At 31.7% G+C, this 19,095-nt stretch overlaps 2 protein-coding genes across 2 annotated transcripts; one reads left to right on the top strand and one right to left on the bottom strand.

Moving 5' to 3' along the window:
* Positions 1–110: 110 nt before the first annotated feature.
* LOC130798247 (60S ribosomal protein L4-1-like) lies at positions 111–3,212 on the bottom strand. Its single transcript, XM_057661160.1, has 2 exons — positions 1,803–3,212; positions 111–436 (listed from the first exon to the last, which is right to left on the bottom strand). Exons 1-2 carry the CDS (start codon positions 2,913–2,915, stop codon positions 323–325), a joined length of 1,227 nt encoding a protein of 408 aa, XP_057517143.1. The 5' UTR covers positions 2,916–3,212; the 3' UTR covers positions 111–322.
* Positions 3,213–15,829: 12,617 nt separating this feature from the next.
* Positions 15,830–18,233, top strand: LOC130797931 (uncharacterized). The gene is made up of 2 exons (XM_057660729.1): positions 15,830–17,971; positions 18,074–18,233. Exon 1 carries the CDS (start codon positions 15,895–15,897, stop codon positions 17,752–17,754), a length of 1,860 nt encoding a protein of 619 aa, XP_057516712.1. The 5' UTR covers positions 15,830–15,894; the 3' UTR covers positions 17,755–17,971; positions 18,074–18,233.
* The last annotated feature ends 862 nt before the right edge of the window (positions 18,234–19,095 follow it).

The following is a 19,095-nucleotide window of genomic DNA, read 5'->3' as shown; positions in this document are numbered from 1 at the left end:
ATGAAGCCGTAAAGATCCACACAGTATAACACTCCTACAGCAGAGCCCAAACACAAAACCAATGCAAGGGCGGGAAAGCAAAGGGCAACAGAAACGACACGCATGAAGTATTGATGGGGCAAAAATCCATATCATAACAAAAAACAAATAATAATGTCTGACGAAAAGCCTTTTAGCTATGACTATTGTCACAAACTTGAAGACGAGGGTGGAGTGCAATAACTCTTAAAATTGAAGTGTCTTCACAAGACCAAAGTAAAAAAGATTGCAACAAGCCTTAAGAAATTTGTCTAACAAAACTTATCTACGACGATGATTCAAATTACTGGGAAGCACCGAGCCATTTTGAGAAGTTCTCAAACTCTGTGTAGTCGGAATCTGAGATCATAGTCTGGTAGAAAGCACGTCCAGAAGCCTTGATTTTAGCACGCTCCTCCTGAAGAGAATAGACAAAGCAACAAATAGGTACAGTTAGCAACCCCTATATTTGATTTAGGACAGCTCCAGCGTATACATTTACCAAAGAATCAAGAATAAAACTTGCTACAAAAGAATGCTGAATGAAGCTTCCCACATAAAAATATCACGAAAAAACACTTTAAAGTATTGAATGAAGCCAGCAAGTATCCATACAGATACAATAGAGTATTCACCATACAGATACAGACTCACATACCCAGCAAATGACAAAAAGAAAATACACCAAACATGGGTAACAATGAGGAATATACTGATGAAACAACATAATATACATATATAAAAAAACATACTAGAACTAGAAAGAAAGTAAACACTATGACATACCAGAAAACAGGCTCAACAATACATTACACAAATATTCAACCACATATGATCACTACAACATTTAATTTAAGCTAGACTAAATTCTAGGCACCATGATCACAAATGAATTCCAACACCATGACTTTTCAATACAATCCGTTACATAATATCCTAGACAGAAGCAACAACAGTTTATAGAACATAACACAAACAGTTTAGTTTTCGATTTCTAGAAAGGAAAAACTAAAAACTCAATTGGAAAGATGATAAGAATAGAGCTAAAATCAATATACTAAATAAGAAAGCAAATCCGATGAGAACAATAAGCAAGAACAAACAATTGAGCAGCTCATTAAGACATTGAAATCAATACTTAAAACCATCCCACAAAATATAAAAACATCTAAGTTTACCCAAAACAAATGTTGAATAATCAGGACATTTACAGCCCAGCAACAATCAAATTTTTATATACCAAATACCAACTTATAAAAAGAAACACGAAATCAAATCGGAACAGAACTAGATTAAATGCATTTTAGTGACACAAATTATGTAACATACACGGCAAACAAGATTCATCATTTCCAAAATCAATCAACTAATGATTTAAGAAACCCAACTTTACAGTAAAAAATCAAAACTAACAACAGATATTACTAATAAGTAATAACGTGAGCAAACAATTAATATCATTTCCACAATCAATCAACTAATAACAGGAAACCGATTTTAACAGTACCAAACCATAACAAACAAGAAATAATATTGCAAAGCAAGACATGAACAATACAAACACAATCTTCAAGAAAAACTGTAAAATAAACTATTTAAATATGTAAAAATGCAAAACCACGAGTAAACTAGCTTAATCACACCACAATCAATCAATAAACGATAAAAATAACCCAACTTAACATAATCTTGACGACAAATAATACTAAAATGCAAGAAAAGAATAAAAATCAACTATCAAAATCATAAAACAAATTAAACAAATACGAGATCAAAACAGCTACCTTAGAAAGAACCTTCCTCTTCTTTTGAAGCTTGTTCTCCTTAGCAGCAACTCTTTCATTTTCAGCCAACAAAGCCATCCTCCTTGCGGTCTTGGCATACGGGTTCAACTTCAACATAACATTGAGATTCTTCAATGGATTCTTCTTTAATGGAGCCCTTGAAACATCCTTCTTAATAGGCTTAACAACAGACTGAATTTCATCAGAGTTGATAATCCTAGCAAGATCCCCATTCAACATTTTAGGCCTCGGCAAAACATACTTCCGCTTCATCTCAGAAACCTTATCGAAGCACCCGTAAATGGAATCAAGCATCTCAAACGCACTCTTACTCCAAATCACAAATCTACCCAAATGACCTCCTGGAGCAAGCTTCAGCAAGTTCAACCTATCCACATGACAGATTTCCACGCCAGGGATATTTCTAAAGGCCTTCACCAACTTAGAACCTTCAGTTGCGTAAACAAGCAATGGTCCTTTCCTGGAAATGTACCTCCTATTCCTCATCTTTCCTTTCCCTGCACGGATCGCGATCGATTTCTTCGCCTTTTCAACATCATCCAAAGCGCCTATTGATTTCAAAACCTTCAAAGCAGATGATGTCTTCTCAACACTTTCAATAGTGTCGGAAACAACAAGAGGAAGTTCAGGAACAGACTCAATCTTATGACCCCTTGCAAGAACAAGGGAAGGAATAGCAGTAGCAGCAATGGCAGAAACGACAGCGTATCGTTTTTGATTGACATTAATAGCACGGTGCCATTTTCTCCAGATCTTAGTAGGAGCAAACATACGCCCACCACGACACATGTTACCGAAAGCTCCCTGACCAGCACGGTGAGTACCACCACCGGGAACACGGGGGATACGAGAAACTGCACGTCCTGTTCCCCATGATTCAGCAGATGTTTGATGACCAGCTTTCTTGGAAACGGCGTAAGGTTGACGGGAATTGTTGCTCATCTGGGAGTGAACGAAAGTAACGATGTCAGGACGTAGGGGAGCTTTCATGGTATCAGGGAGAGCGACGGTGGTAGAAGCATCGGTAGCCATGTCGGATTCTAGGGTTTGGATTGTGACCAGAGGTCGGGCAGCGGCGGTTGTGGAAGACATGGTTGAAGGAGGCGGAAATGGGGAACGCAGTGCGGAGAGATTAGGGTTTCTGTGGGTACGAAATGCGAAATGAATTGATATGGGGTTTTTATATGGAGGATTTAGGGCAAGTGTTTCTGGATTTGCTTAATGGACTGTTTCTGGTTTAATGGATTTGAGTTTTGGGCCTCAGAAAACTGACTCGAACAATAGATAAATTCTGGGTTTCCTCTTTCGAGATACCTAAGTATGTTTGTGGCTTTCTCTCTCAGTTCTCCAATTACATGATCAAATAATCTTCTGTGTTGTGGCTTATTATGTCTACTATTGAATGTGTTTACAATGCAAAAGTATAATGGAAACGAACAAATATCTAAACTCTATCAAATTTTTACAACACATGATTTATTAAAATATCATGATAAGTTAACTTTCCAAAAACGATGTCCTCGCTATCGCAACACATAACACATAAAGGAGCAGCACATCCATCCGCACTAAAATTGGCAACCTGAAATTGACCTATCCCCCGTAAGAGATAGGCCCTATCATAAACTGTCAACAATTGAATTGTTGAGTAATCCAACAAACTATTACATTTATATACAAGTCATTAACAAACATCTCCAATCAAATTCCTTGTTCACTTGGTAACCATTTATAAACATCATTTTATCCAAATTCAAGCTCTTTTAAAAGACCGTTTGGTATCGGTATAAATACGGCTATGAACCTTTAGTTCATAACGAATCAAATACGGCTATAACTTTACAAGTTAATAGCGAAATAATACGGCAAATGAAACATATGCTTTCATTGCAAAACAAACAAAACTTTATATACCAAACATATTTATTCAAAACTCACTAAAAATAATAATGTAATAACAGTTTAAAACGTGGGAATATAATGGACCGTCAGGAAGTAGGCTTGATCTAAATCTTGAGAACATGGGTGATCTTCATCACCGAATATACGGTTCTTGCAAGAACGAAACAGGATTAGGGGCTCGAAACCAATTCGAATAACCATTACCTATTATCAAGTTATAGGATTTCACAATAATCCAGATATAAATATCCGTTGCTAATTCCGAAAAACGAACATTTTTATAATGTCGATTTCAATATAAACAAAACAATAATTCATTAAATTTTCTTATGAAATCAACAATCATTACTTAAATATAAGTCAATTCATAATGAACCATCATCATATATGAATTTGAGTTACTATCAATGGAGATAAACTTTTCACCAATCTTAAATCCCAATATCCAACTTATATCCTATCCAAATAATATCAACTAATCAAATACCCAATTGATACTTATATTCCCAAATTTGATACTTGTGCCAACACTCATAATAATCAATTAAGGACCATAACTTAGCAATACCAATCAATAAAGAAAGAATAATAACCGTAAATTGATCCCAATTTGAACAATTAATCTCATGATTTGTTATTCACGATTTTTATGACAGTCTGTTAGTATTTTGGTCCTAACTCTCTCATAAGAACTCATTTGGGGACGATTCAAGTGGCTACACGACCCTAACTTAGAGCTCTACAATTCTTATGAAGATACTAAAATCCAGAAATGACTCTAACTATCTCAAAAATAGCCAAACAGACTCAAACAGAACAAAACAGAAACCTCATTGTCGATTTTCATGACAACCTACTAGTATTTTGGACATAACTTCCTCATACAAACTCATTTGGGACGATTCAAGTGGCTGCGCGACCCTGACTCAGAGCTCTACAATTTTTATGCGGACACTAAAACCCAGAAATGATTCTAACTATTTCAAAAATAGCCAAACAGATTCGAATAGAACAGAACATAAACCTCATTGTCGATTTTCATGACAGCCTACTAGTATTTTGGACATAAGTTCCTTATACGAACTCATTTTGGGGCGATTCAAGTGCCCACGTGACCGCGATTCGGAGCTCTACAATCTTATGAAGACAACAGAACCCAAAAATAATCAGAACCGCCCCAAAATAGCCAAAACAGAAAGTTCAATTTCGAAACAGATATTTCAAAATCCAAGATACCAAGTTTTATACTAGAAATCAAATAACCCAAATAACCAATACCAATCAACACTAGCAAGAACCCAATTGCCAATTGAACTCATATACTCCAATTAAACTCAAGTTGTTGCTTAAATTTGAATTAAAGACCCAAATTAAACCATAAATACTAAACTACTACCAAAATTCAACAATCATTGTTTATACTTAAGAACATAAAACTACTTTAAAACATTCAATTTATACGTAAATAAAATAGTTTGTGGATTACCTTGATGAGCAACGTTTCAATCAAAATTCAAAATCTAACTTCAAACATCAAAAGAAGATTTACCGAATTCGCTTTAACACAAAAGGGAGGAAAAATGGTGATGACTACGTGGATTCTTCTACCCCAACAAAATAAAGATGGAATTAGAAGAGGGTGAAGAAACAAGTGAAATTCATGGTGATGGTGTGCTTGATGGCTGCACAGGTCAGCTGTCTCAGCCGTGGCTGCTGGCGGCTGGAGGTCCAGGTGGTGCAGCAGCCGGTGGTCCAGGTGGTGCAGCAGCCGACGGAAGATGGTCTAGCAGGCAAGGAAAAGAAAGGAGGGAAGGGCTTGTGCGTTTTTTTTTTTTTTTTTTTTTTTTTCCTAAAATGTATGGCAAGGTAGACTCACTTAAAAATAAAAACCTTAAGAACCCTAATTTCTAATTTTGATCTACTTGGGTGAGATGATGAGTGATTTACTTGGGTGAGTCATAAGGTGCGCGTGGCAAAGTAAGAGTAATAATGGCTTTCTACACATATTCATCAAATATGAGGTGGTTAATATTCCCGTATTTTTCGTCTTATAAATTATTTTATCCCCAAAAAATAAATCTGATATCTAAAAATCGTAGTAAAATTTTACTTTTAAAATGACAAACTCATTTTACTTATTAAAATAGTAATTTTTAACAGACGTTTTTATAACTATTTCAGGTCTACAATTAGACTGATCTCGCATATTTCCTTTGAACATATACCTTCATTGTTCCAAATCATTAATACACTTTATGGATTTAAAGATTGAGTTATGACTCACCACACATATGACTTGAATCATGTGAAAATCAATTATAGTGGTGAAATCTAAAAACAAGTGTATATATAAGATTAAAAAGTGAATATATTTAGATGACAATTTTGAAATTCAAATTTGTTTTTTAACAAATGATTTGTTCAAAATATGGATGAAATCTGCTGTACAAGGTCATCCTTTGATGCATATAGGATATATCAAACTTTCTATTTACCTATTTGTAATTATCAAAATGTTTATCTCTTGACTCTCAAGAAAATCAAGCCCTACTTGATATTTGGAAAGTGACACAATGCGTACCCTAGGAGGTTGGACTTACCTGAACCACGTCGCAAAATAAACAACCATCTCAATATGAGACCATTAACCTAATCAGTTAAATTATAGTTTTATGTGATCAATATGAGACCACTAACCATCTCAGTCAAAATTGATTTCTTTTATAAGTTACTGTATAGAGTTCCGTGTCAATCACGGTTTATAAATTATTTAAATAAAAAATTAGTAATCTTATATGTATAATTAAGTGATTATATGATTCTTAACTTCTTAAGTATATTAAAACTATAAATTGATTTGTTTTAAAAACTGTAAAAGTATTACTATTAGATTGAGATACATATTATTAATATATTACTATATAAAACATAATCATAAAATTATGCACTAAATAATATAGATTATAAGTAATTACATAAAATAATAAAAAATTTCTACACATAAAACATAATTTAAAAATGATTTAAATGTTCAATTTCTTTGTAGAACCTTAAATTAAGTTTTAAGCCTAAAAAACATATTTTAACATATAGCTTAATTTAAGTATTTATTTATTATAAACTTGTCAAACATAGGTGATAAAACTATCATTTGAAATTTATTTCACCGATATCTTATCCTAATTATTAATTATTATTTACTTAAAAAATTAATATGTAATCTATTTAATTTGTGCAGTTTTTTTAATATAGCTATGTAAGTAATATACATGATTATTCATGAAAAACTTTCAAAATTATTTTCTTTTCTTAATTTATTACAAATTTATTTTAATGAAATTTAATATAATTTATATAAATAATTAAGATGTTATTTGATAATTATCCATTGTAATTAAAAGATATCACATATTTTAAATAATTGTATACGGTTAAAAATTCATTTCAAAAAACAATATGGTAAAAAATTAGTAAAAAGGTAAAGTTTTAAAATCTTTTGTAACTAATCAATCAAACAAATCTAATCAGAAAGATATTACATGATATGCTAAAAAATATTTTTTCCTAATAAGAAAATGAAAAGAGCGGGAAATTTTATATTGTAAAGTTGACATATGTCCTAATCATTTCGTCATTACTCATTAGTATATTGTATAAATAACTGATCATTTAATTGATAATTTTATATATAGTTGATCATTTAACATCGAAATTGAAGACTTTAAAAAATTGATTCATTTTAAGTTATAAACTTGTAAGTAGAAATTAATTACTTTAATGTTAAAATTGATCACTTTTAGATCAAAATTGAATTTTTTATTGATTTTTTAAAAAAGTTATAACTGATCATTTAATTATAACTTTATATATAGTTGACCTCTTTAAGTCTAAATTGATCAATTTAATATCAAAATTAAAGACTTTAAAATAATTGATTGATTTATTTGAAATAAACTAGTACGTAGAAATTAAAAAAATTTATTTTAATTGATCTATATAAAGTTTATTTAAATTAAAGTTGATATATTTAAGGTTAAAATTAACACCTTTAAAATTAGAATTGAATTTTATTCTTTAATTTATGAAATTTAGACCATTTTTTGTATTCAATTTTTGGCTTTTTATATGTATCAAGCTTCAATTTGATCACTTGATTTGGACATGAGCCTACTCCGACTTGGTATCACTCCAAGTATCGACTTGGTGCTAGGGTTGGCCACGTAAAGGGTAAGAAGGATTTGTGCTCCGTTTCCATTCAAAAATATTAGAAAATTAACTTTTTAGTAGTTAATAATAGTATATTCAGTAATTAGAAATTTTAATTAATATTTCATCTTGAACCTCATAAGGCGGTCCGCTTGGTATCGACTCCACGTAGTAAGCTAGACTCGATCCTTCTATTACCCTTTTGTTTTGTTTACATGCATTGATCCTACCTCATACGTGAATGCATTTCAATTTTTATAGAAAATGATGAGATTGACCGGCCTAATTTTCTTTCCACGCAAATTACAAATAGCTGGCTAAGTAATAAGTAGTCGTACTTGTGAAATTCGACAGTGTAGTAGAAGTAGACTTTGCATCTTAAAATTCTACCTCGTGCTATGTGGACGGACCTTTCGTGAATCTGATAAACAGCCAATGGGAATACGGCATTCTATTTCGCCGGCCATTAAAAATGAATTTAAATATATGTAAAACTTAAGACCCTTTTAACGCGAGTTAAAACACTTCATATGAAATCAATTTGAAGATTCGAATGAACACTTCTAAATCAGATTGAAATAGTCGTTTAAATAGTTAAAATTTATTTTACACAAGTTCACCAATAACTAAGATGGTTTCAAAGTGAGACTGATATTAATAGTCCAACCAATATAATTTAAAACATCTACTCGTATTTAAAATACTCATTTTAATTTGTTTTATGTTTAACATTGTATTTTATAAGTATGTTAAAATTGACACTTTTAATATTAGAAAAACTCATCTAATTTAGTTATTAGATTGCCAAAGAATAAGAAAAAATGTTTTATTGTTCTAATGCATGTTTATAATTATAATACCAAAAACCGACAATAAATTGTAAGGTATATATGGGAACTAAAATAAAGTAATTTAATTTACAAAAAGTAAAATTAACATAAATTTAAATTATAGTCCCTTCAATTTTGAGAGTAATGTGCGGTTGTCCATTTTTGTATAGAATCACCCTAAGACTATCCAACAAGAACCAAATTGGCTCCTTGATACATTTTTACTTTTTTTAGCTTATTTTGCAGAAAATAAATTATTATTATTTGTTTAATTATTTTTCTATTATAAGAGATCGATAAATGATCTTCAAGACTAGCTCCTTGATGCATATAAGTTCCACAATTATCCAAATTATATAACTTAGGTTGATTAGCTTTGGTTAAATAAAAAAGTGTCTGATTTTAAGGAAAAAATTTTAAGTGAAATAAAAGTTTTCTATCAAAAATACATTTTTGATCCTAGCACTTTGCTTAAAGACCGGTATTTTGTTCAAGCTCAAATAAAATATACTCCCTCGTTTATTTTTTGGACATTATTTATTTCTTACTCTTAATTTGTATTTTATTATTAATACATAAATTAAAACATAGTCAAGTGAGATCTTATTTAATTCGTCTCAATGCAAGGATTATTCATATCAACTTTTTATAATTTTGAATAATGCACAATTAGAGATATCAAGGATTAAATAAGTATATTGGATAGAGTGTATAAAGCAAATGAGACACTTATGATGAATAGGAGAGAGTAATACTCTCTCGTTTTCTAATGTTCTTTTCATTTAAAATATTTCACTTTAAAGATAGAGAAATTTGACTAGGTTTATGAGAGATATATAAAAGATAAAATATATTCATGTGAAATATTATTAAATTTATTTTAATATATACTTTTTTATCATATATTTTTATAATATTTATAATGCATATAATAAACTTTTTTTAAAACTTTTTTAAAACTGTACAAAAAAATAAATAAAAAAGCGAAGAGAATACTTCATATATGGTGCATATTATTCCTTCTTCTTCAAGGGTTATCCCGTCCTAGACGTACAACCAAATTATTGAATATAACAAGTCAAGGCAACAAATAATGTCAAATAAGTTGCGACAAAGTCAAGTCCACCCAAGAATTAATAATTGTCAAGCTTTAAAGATAACCATCCTTTTCTTTAACACGTCATTTTCTCATGAGTCATTAAACTAATTAAACAATTGGGTCAAATGAATTTAATTTTTTATTTGTTTATTTATTTTATACTTAATTTTCTTCTTTATAATTGCAATTTTTTGTGCATTCATCCTCTAAAATAATGTCATAAATGTTTAAAATTTTAAGCAATAAATTTTATTGTACAATAAACATTGTAAGTTAATTACAATCACCAAAATAATCGAAGTTGCAAACTAGCATTAGAGAGCTACAAGAGTAATCATTTTACACCAAATCAATTGTAAAATATATAAGTTTTGATCTCACGTCATTTTACCAACTAACCTAATCGACATTCAAATTGTTAAGTCGATGTTAATTGTGAAAATTCAACTTGATCATTATACAAACTAAGATTTTATCAACTAAACTAATAGTCGAGACACAAAATCTAAATTAATCATTACACCAACATTTTATTTACTAAGTTGATTGAGATAAATATAAATTCAACTTGATCACTACACCAATATAATTTTATCAACTTAATTACAAAATCTAACTTGATTACAACATGATTATAATTATATCAACATGACTATCAATTAAATTGGTTACACTTTTTTTATAACGAAGATTACATAAATTCCATGACTTAGTATTTTTCACTATGACTTCATCATTAAATTAGTTGACATTCATAATACTAATAAAAATCTAACTTGATCAGTTACAAAATTTACACCTACTAAAATCTAGAATTTTTTGATAAAATTTTTATTGGCAAGTTGCAATTTGTAGGCAAGGTGCCTCTTCAATATTTTGTAGCAACAAAAACTAAGATGTAAGTACTTCTAAGGCAGGGAACGAACAAAATCATGGGTAGGAGAATATTGATGGTTGTAGTTGTTTTGGAGTGTATATAGATCTTATTTTGTAATTCTCTAATAATAGATAACTTTTTAGGATTGCGTTTATCCGATAGTAGCTCCTCCTTCAATTATCAATGCTTGGGTCCAATACATCTTTGATGAGCTTTTGGAACATATACAAAAGGGCTGTTTTTTAGAATATTCAAAGAATATTATTATTTCTTATCAAATTATTTAAATAATACGATTCGATTTATATATCTGTTTATGGATTTTTAAAGAGAAATGTCTTAAAAATCGGATTTTGTCTCTATTAAAAAATACTATCTTTTTAGATAAATTCCTAAGTTTGATTCTCATCTAATATGTCCTTATTTGAGTGTACCATGTAATTAAAAAAAAATTCATTCTTAGATTTAAATATTTTAGAGGCGTTTATCAATCACAAATAAATCAAGTTAGGTTTGATTTTGATTAAATAATAACACTTTGCAAAATATGACAAGATTTTGGATTAGATTTGAGCATTTTCTTGTTAATCATTCTTTGTAAAATGTAGGTTTAGGACAAATTAAGATGATATAACTAAAAGTAATTAGTTATATTTAATTTAATAATGGTACTAATAACTTCCCTAATTAATATTTTTCTTTCGCATACAAAAATAATAGTCCCACTTGTACCAGGAGTATATGTCTATTTCCAAAATATATCTAGTCCATTCAACTCATAATTTCACTTGTCTTTTGCAAATCAAAGTTCTTATATAAAATAATTTTATGTTCAAGAAAGAGTTAAAGAAATATTCTATTTTATTGCAAGCTCCGAAATTGCTTAGAAACAACCAAATATTAATCATCAATGGCTTCTCATTTACTCTTCTTGCATCGTAGCCAAATTTTCATTATAATTTTCTCCAAATCACACTCTATTTTAATTAAACTACTTTTAAACCCTAAATGTAAAAATAAAATAATTACATTCTAACATTTGTTTTAATAATTACATTTTAGAAGAGTTGGGATAAATGGACATTGAATATTTATTAGAAGGGGGATTATCCTTACCCTTAAATAGATATTACCACTCTAATTCGCTCTATCATTAGCGCTATCATAAATGTTTGTTTTTTTTTTCCGCTATTTAATTTCTCCCGATGGAGTAAATGTTAGGGGGTTCCTCCAACTCACAAAGGTAGTGTTTAGTCAAGTTTTTACAATAATTTCTGCAATGATTTTGCCAAAATTTGACCAAAAATTGAAACAATTTTGAAAAAAGCTAAAAATAACTTCTCCTTCTAACTTCTCAAAAAGCTTCATACTTTTCTCATTTTATATTAAAAAAATTCCTATATTTTCTCCAACTAACTATGAAAATCTTTTTCATTACTTTTTTTTCTTTCCCCATATCTTCCTCCAAATTCAAAATTTCCTACTTTATTGCATAATTATTCATTTGTTATCACAACCAACATCCCAATTATTTTTAAGTAATTCTACACTTATTTAATATTATGCGATCAATTTACATCAAAATTTATATATGTTTTATCTTTAAATTTATTAACACATTTAAATATGTTTTTCTATATAGTAAATTGTCAAATTTGAGATTTATTTTTATTTTCAATTACTATATTTGAAATTTTTTTCTAACATTATAGTGATTCATTTTTAGCATATGTTATATGTTTTTGGGTGTTTCTCTTAAAATCGATGCTTTGTGACTCAGCTCGACTATTTTTTAGTGTATGCTATATGTTTTTCCATCATATAACAACACTAATTTTAAGTAAACATAGGAAAAAAAGGCCAAACACATAAATTTTTTTGTTTCCCAAAAACTCTTTTTAACAATATGAGGCCAAACACATCTATTTCTAAAAAGTGTTTTTCTATAAACAATTTCTACAGAATTACTTTTAGGAAAAACAAAAGTTGATTTCTAAAAGTTAGGCCAAACACACCCTTAAAAGAGATTAATATACTCCTCCTGTTATCTTACTAATTTAACGAGAATAATGAAAAATTCTAAATTTTACTTTTTAAAATTGTTATTAATTTAGAATTATTTAGAATAATCTAAAATTTATTGATTTTCCTACAATAATTTTAACTTTTGATGAAATCCATACTATAAGGAATGTCTGCTAAGAATACAACAAAGAAATGATCATTTTAAATAAAAAAAGTAAAAGCAAAAGAAAATTTAAAATATTGAAAAATAAAAAAAATAAAAAGAGAAATCAAGTAAGTTTAATTTTTTATTTTAACTTATACTTTTTAATATTTTAAATTTTTTATTTGTTTTTCTTTTTTTAGCAATTAAGTTGCAAAATTGATCACCATTTTGACAACAATGTCCCTGGTTATGTGAACCTAAAATTAGAATATTCATGATTAATCAAAAATTGAGATTGTTGTAAAAAATCAATTAAATATTACATTAATTTAAGTAATTTTTAATAATAATAATAATAATAATAATAATAATAATAATAATAATAATAATAATAATAATAATAATAATAATATAGGAGTAACAAAAATAAGGGAAAATTTCACATGGTAGCATCCAACTTTCATGAAACATCAGTGGTAACATATTTGTAAGATTTTTCCACATGGTAGCATTCAGTTTATGCACTATTTAGCTGCCGTAGCATATTCTGTTAAATTCTTGTCAATTTCCGTTTGATTCACCATTTTGCAAGATTTTTCTACAAGGTAGCATCCAATTTATGCTCTCAAATGTTTAATTCATCATTTTAATGTTTAATTTACCGTTTAATTCATCAGTGCTTTCAAATGTTGTAATAATTTTATTTTCATTCAAATTGTTGGCATTATAAAGTTTAAGAGGTGCATATCAAGCTCTAATACATAATTCAAAATGTGCATTTCATAAGTTTAAAATGTGCATTCCAATTTCCAAGCACTACTATATATGTATTTAACTAGGATTATAAAGTTCAAAAGGTGCATTTCAAGCACTAATATATATGTACTTAACTACTATCATTAAAGTTCAAAGGTGCATTGCAAACACTAATATATATATATATAAAAAAAAATCAAGACTACATTTTAGATGCTTTTGAAGATGATGGCTTAGAAGTCTTCCTTTTATCTTTTGTCAGACTCTTACCTTTGTTTTGCTTAGGTGTCAATCCATCTTTACAAGTCTTCACATTTGAGAGTACGAACTGAATGCTACCATGTGGAAAAATCTTACAAAATGATGAATTAAACGGAAATTGACAAGATTTTAAACGGAAAATGCTACAGCAGTTAGATAGTGCATAAACTGGATGCTATTATGTAGAACAAACTTACAAAAAATGCTACCACTGACGTTTGATAAGAATTGAATACTACCATGTAAAATTTTCAAAAAACAAACATAAGCTTATTTACCATTTCAAAATGCTCCTAAGCAATGAGTAAAATATTCATTCATCATAAGTAGAAGTGTAGAGCACAGGATAGGAGTAGTATTTTCTAATTATATTAAAGTATACGGATATTTCATGATTTACCATCGAGTTTCTTCGAAATTCACCATATACTACACAAAATGTTTTAATTCACCATATACCATTGAGTTTTCGTCCGTTAGCATAGAACACCATTAATGTAGACACATTCAACTGGCGCCATTGTTAGGGTTGACTTCCCCAACAATCTGGCCAGAAATATCTGAGAATCCGAGGGTCCTCGAACTGCAGAATTTAAGTAATTCGAGAAAGCTCTGCATTTTAGGATTATCAGAACTCTCGGATCCTCTTTGTCCTTTCCATCCTGAAAATGTAGACGCAGTTTTCGGTGAATTCAGTGAAGCACTGGCGTCATTTCCTAGCCCTTGATGAATATTTTTAGCAAAGGACGATCCTGGTAACGCAGTAGAAGGAGCTGGAAATCGTGACAACCCTAAACTAGGAGGATAGCCATAGTAGGGAACACAATGTGGGTGCTACTTTCGGGAGTGGAAAAGCTCGGCTTTTCCATTGCGGAAAGATTAAGTTCTTTATCAGTTGTCAAAGAAGCTGCATCAGCGTCTTCTCGTGATGCATGTCCATTCAGTTGGAACGGAGGATGAAACATGGAATTCACGCCGTACCCACCCAAAGCTAATCGTGGACTAGAGAAGCCAGGCTGCGGAACGCTTGGGTAAAAATGATTTCCTGAACTCATGTAGACGGCCGTTGATGCATATAATGGAGGTATCGGTACCAGCCCTGTGTTAGGAATGAACGACTGATGCACTGGAATAAACTTTTGGGCGGCACTAGTTCCTGGGGGAATAGCATAACCTTGAAATCCAGAAGGTGGGTATGTTGTGTCTTGTGAAGGGTGAGGAAGAAGCCTATTCTCATCATGCAAGTGTACATTATCTGACCCAATATTACTTTGAACCGATACATTATCTACTAAGTCAACAGTTCTGCTGTAAGAAGCAGTTGACACGGAGAAAATGGTAGAGGAATTCATGGTACGCACATTACCAGAAGTACTAGATGCAGAAGATAAGTCCTGCATGTCTCCCTAAAACAACAACAAAAAGACGGTATCCATGAGCTAAGCATGAGAACAGATGATAAACCAGCTGACTAAGATTGGAATCAAAGCAGCTGTTCGAAACCATTATACAAGGAACTAATAATTTACCACAAACCGACATTTTTTGAACTAATAGTTTAGTGTTATTTTTTGGTGAATAGTGTTTAATGTCAAGTTGTTTTTGAACAAAATGTTAACTACTTGATTTGTATGACACTTCTTTTGTTTATCAAAATTCCAACGGCTATATTTAAAAAAAATGGTATTTGACGCAAAAAAAAATTAATGGCATATAGTGAATTAATAATTTACCACAAACGACACACTGACGGCAGTTGTCATTAATAATATTCTTTGTTAACGGACGAAAACTCAATGGTTTATGATGTTAAAACATTTTGCGTGGTATATGGTGAATTTCGAAGAAATGATATATCATAAAATATTCGTATAGTATATTAAATACATTAAACACACAAACACTAAAACATTCCCTTCTAAAATACTTCTTCCTGCCAGAGACCATTATACCCAAAATCTCCCACACAAATGGCGGCTTCTACTCCTACTGCACCTACCATTAATTTAGAGAGAGAAAAACCCCTCCATGAAGAACTCGCTCTTCCAATTCTACTCACCGATCGAATTATCAAATCGGTCGGTGAAGCGGAGTCATCTCGCACCGAGTGCGCGGAAATCGCTCGACAAGTAGAAGAACTTTCACAGAAACTTCGTGCAGCGGTTCGATTAACTTCAAATTCATCTTTAATTTATGATCGTCCGATTCGAAGAATCACTGCTGATGTAACGAAGAATCTAGAACGAGCTCTAACCCTAGTTCGAAAGTGCAAGCATTCTGGTCTTCTTCGCCACGTTTTTCTCACCATCACTTCTTCTGCTGCTGATTTCAAGAAGGTTTCGAATCTTTTACAGTCTTCTATTGCCGATTTCCGTTGGCTTTTATCGATATATAATGATGACGAAGGCGGTGCTAATTATGCTCTTCCCCCGATTGTAAATAATGATCCGATTTTCGCTTGGGTATGGTCATCAATTGCATCGTTACAAACGAACCGTCAGTTGAAAGATCGAATTGATTCGGCGAATAGTCTATGTTCGTTAGCGAGTGATAAGAGGTTTAGGAAGGTGATTGTTGAAGAAGGTGCGGTTCCTCCATTGTTGAAGCTTTTGAAGGATGGTGGAGGTTCAATTGAAGGTCAAATTGCAGCCGCAACTGCATTGTTATGGCTTGTGGATGAAAAAGAATGGACAAGAATCGTTTCTCTAGAAGGTGGAGTGCCGATTATGGTGCAGGTGCTTAGTGAAGCGTGTATGAGTGTTCAGGTTGTGGTGGCGGAATTGGTAGCGAAAGTGGCAGAGATAGATTCGCTTGCAAGGGAGGAGTTTGGGAAAGATAATGTGCTCAAACCTTTGATTTCGTGCTTGATTGTGGACGTGGATATGGAAGAATACAAACGATTTCATGGCAGTGGAGGTAAGACTAGTATTCATTCTATTGTTCAGAAGGAATTAGCTGCTAAGAATCATGTAAATTATAGTAATCATGCTGGTAATAGTTATCATAAGGTGCATTCAAGTTCATCTTTGAATTATAGTAGGAAAGATAGAGTGAACGAGTCCCCTGACGTTAAGCTTAAGCTTAAAACTAAATGCGCATTAGCTTTATGGAGATTGTGTGAAGGGAGTGTGACGAATAGTCAGAAGGTTGCTGAGCCGAAAGGATTGTTTTGTTTGTCGAAAATTATCGAAACTGAAAGAGGGGAATTGCAATATAATTGTTTGATGACGATTATGGAGGTTGCTAAAGTTGCTGAGGCAAATGCCGACCTTAGGAAAGTAGCTTGGAAACCAAGTTCCCCGCCTGCTAAGGCGGTTTTAGATCAGCTTTTAAGAGTGATTAAGGAAGAGAGTAACAAGGATTTTCAAATTCCGGCAATTAGAGCAATTGGGTGTTTAGCAAGGATTTTCGCTGCTAAGGAAACAGGGATTGTTAGTTCAATTGTCAGTCAACTTGGGAATAAGGATATTAGTGTTGCCACTGAAGCTGCAGTTGCCTTGGCTAAGTTTGCTTGCCCTGATAACCATAATTGTGTTGCGCACTCGAAGACAATAATTGAGTTTAATGGTGTCCCTCCTTTGATGAAATTGTTAAGTGCTAGTGATCCTGCTAGGAAACATGGGCTTGTTTTGCTTTGTTACCTGTCCACGCATGTTGGCAATAGCAAGGAGCTTGCGGATGCTAGGGCTTTGAGAACACTCGAGAGTGCAGTTCGTTCTGGAATGGCCCAAAATGCTGATATGAGAGATATTTTCTCTAGAGCTGTGCATTGTCTCATGTTGTTTCAAGATGGGAACCTTTCTCACAATAATGCTTTAGCCATGGTTTGAACTTCAAAGGGCTAATGATTGGTTCCTCGATGCTTGCCATCCGTAGATTGAAGCCCTGCCTTGTATATTGTAGTTGTTATATGTTCGAAATGTGATTGTGAATCATTGTAGTATAATTTTACATTCTCAATCTTGGATGGAAAATTGTAGTGAATTTGCGGATATCTGCTGGAAGAGTTGAAGCATAGAGCAGATCCAACCTTTGATTTCTGAAAATGTAAAGTGGTGTTTTTTTCATTTGTTAATAATACCACATTTGCTTTCTATACATGTCATTCAAGTTATCATATCAACACAATTCCACTTTTATCCCTTGCAGTTTTCTAGAGCTTCTCAGTGATGTCTATGTTTCATAGAATTCCATATGGATGCCTTAGTTCCTGTTTTGCTGCTAATAGCATACATCTTTGCTTTTCCAAGATATTCTGTATTCATTCGAACTCCCTTGCATTCTAGCTAAGCCTAATAATTGTTGCTTTAATGTATACATACCAACTTGAAGGTTGTGAATTAGAAGATCTGCTTGATATATAAACTGTTAAATTGCTCAAGAGGAAGAGGTATCCGGGGTAAGATGTTTAGTTTCTACTTTGTGGTACTTGTGTACTTTTTTCATATGCATTGCTTTATCCTAAACTTTGGTACTTGTATACGGAGTAGTTAATTTGATTACTATCCTGTAGTTTTTATTTCATGGCTTTCTGATTTGGCTATGTAATATCGCTTTCAACTCCCTCTCCTCTTGATCATCACCAATGCATTCAACAAGGGAATAAAAGGCTTCCCCCTTATTTTTTGATCAGATTTCTCTGGAGCAATATCTTGCTATCCTCTTTGGCTGGATCTGCATTGCATGTTCTTCTGCTGATCTTTGAAGGCCTTCACAGCAAGGTTGAACGATCTACCAACAGGTCTTGTCTGCCAACATTTTTTCCCTTTCACATTATAGCGCATTTTTTTGTTTCATGCTAAAATTTCTGTGGTTATCCTTCATTTTTAAATCCTCCTCCTGTAGTCTGTCTGAAAGATAGTTGTCCGCGAACATTCATAGAGTGCTGGAAGTGTTCTTCACCTCTATTTTATGGTAAATTTACCTATACCCATCTTTGATTTGTTCTACTCCTATGGTTTTCTCTTTGGATTTCATTACAGAAGCTCTAAGATTTTGATAGCAGCTGAATGTCAACGTTATTCTGTCTTCAGCTACGCCATTTCTTTATGTCTGTCAATGATCATGACATAGTTTTTAGCTGAATTGGTTAAATACCCTTTTAATTTGATGGCCTTTTGGAACTTAGGATGCAGCAGATGCATCCCCTGAGCCCTGTCTTTGTAAGCATT

Source organism: Amaranthus tricolor, chromosome 13 (genome assembly GCF_026212465.1).
Source record: "Amaranthus tricolor cultivar Red isolate AtriRed21 chromosome 13, ASM2621246v1, whole genome shotgun sequence".
Taxonomy (NCBI): domain Eukaryota; kingdom Viridiplantae; phylum Streptophyta; class Magnoliopsida; order Caryophyllales; family Amaranthaceae; genus Amaranthus; species Amaranthus tricolor.
The sequence above is the reverse complement of the archived record's forward strand: the minus strand, read 5'-3'. Positions and strand labels throughout refer to the sequence as shown.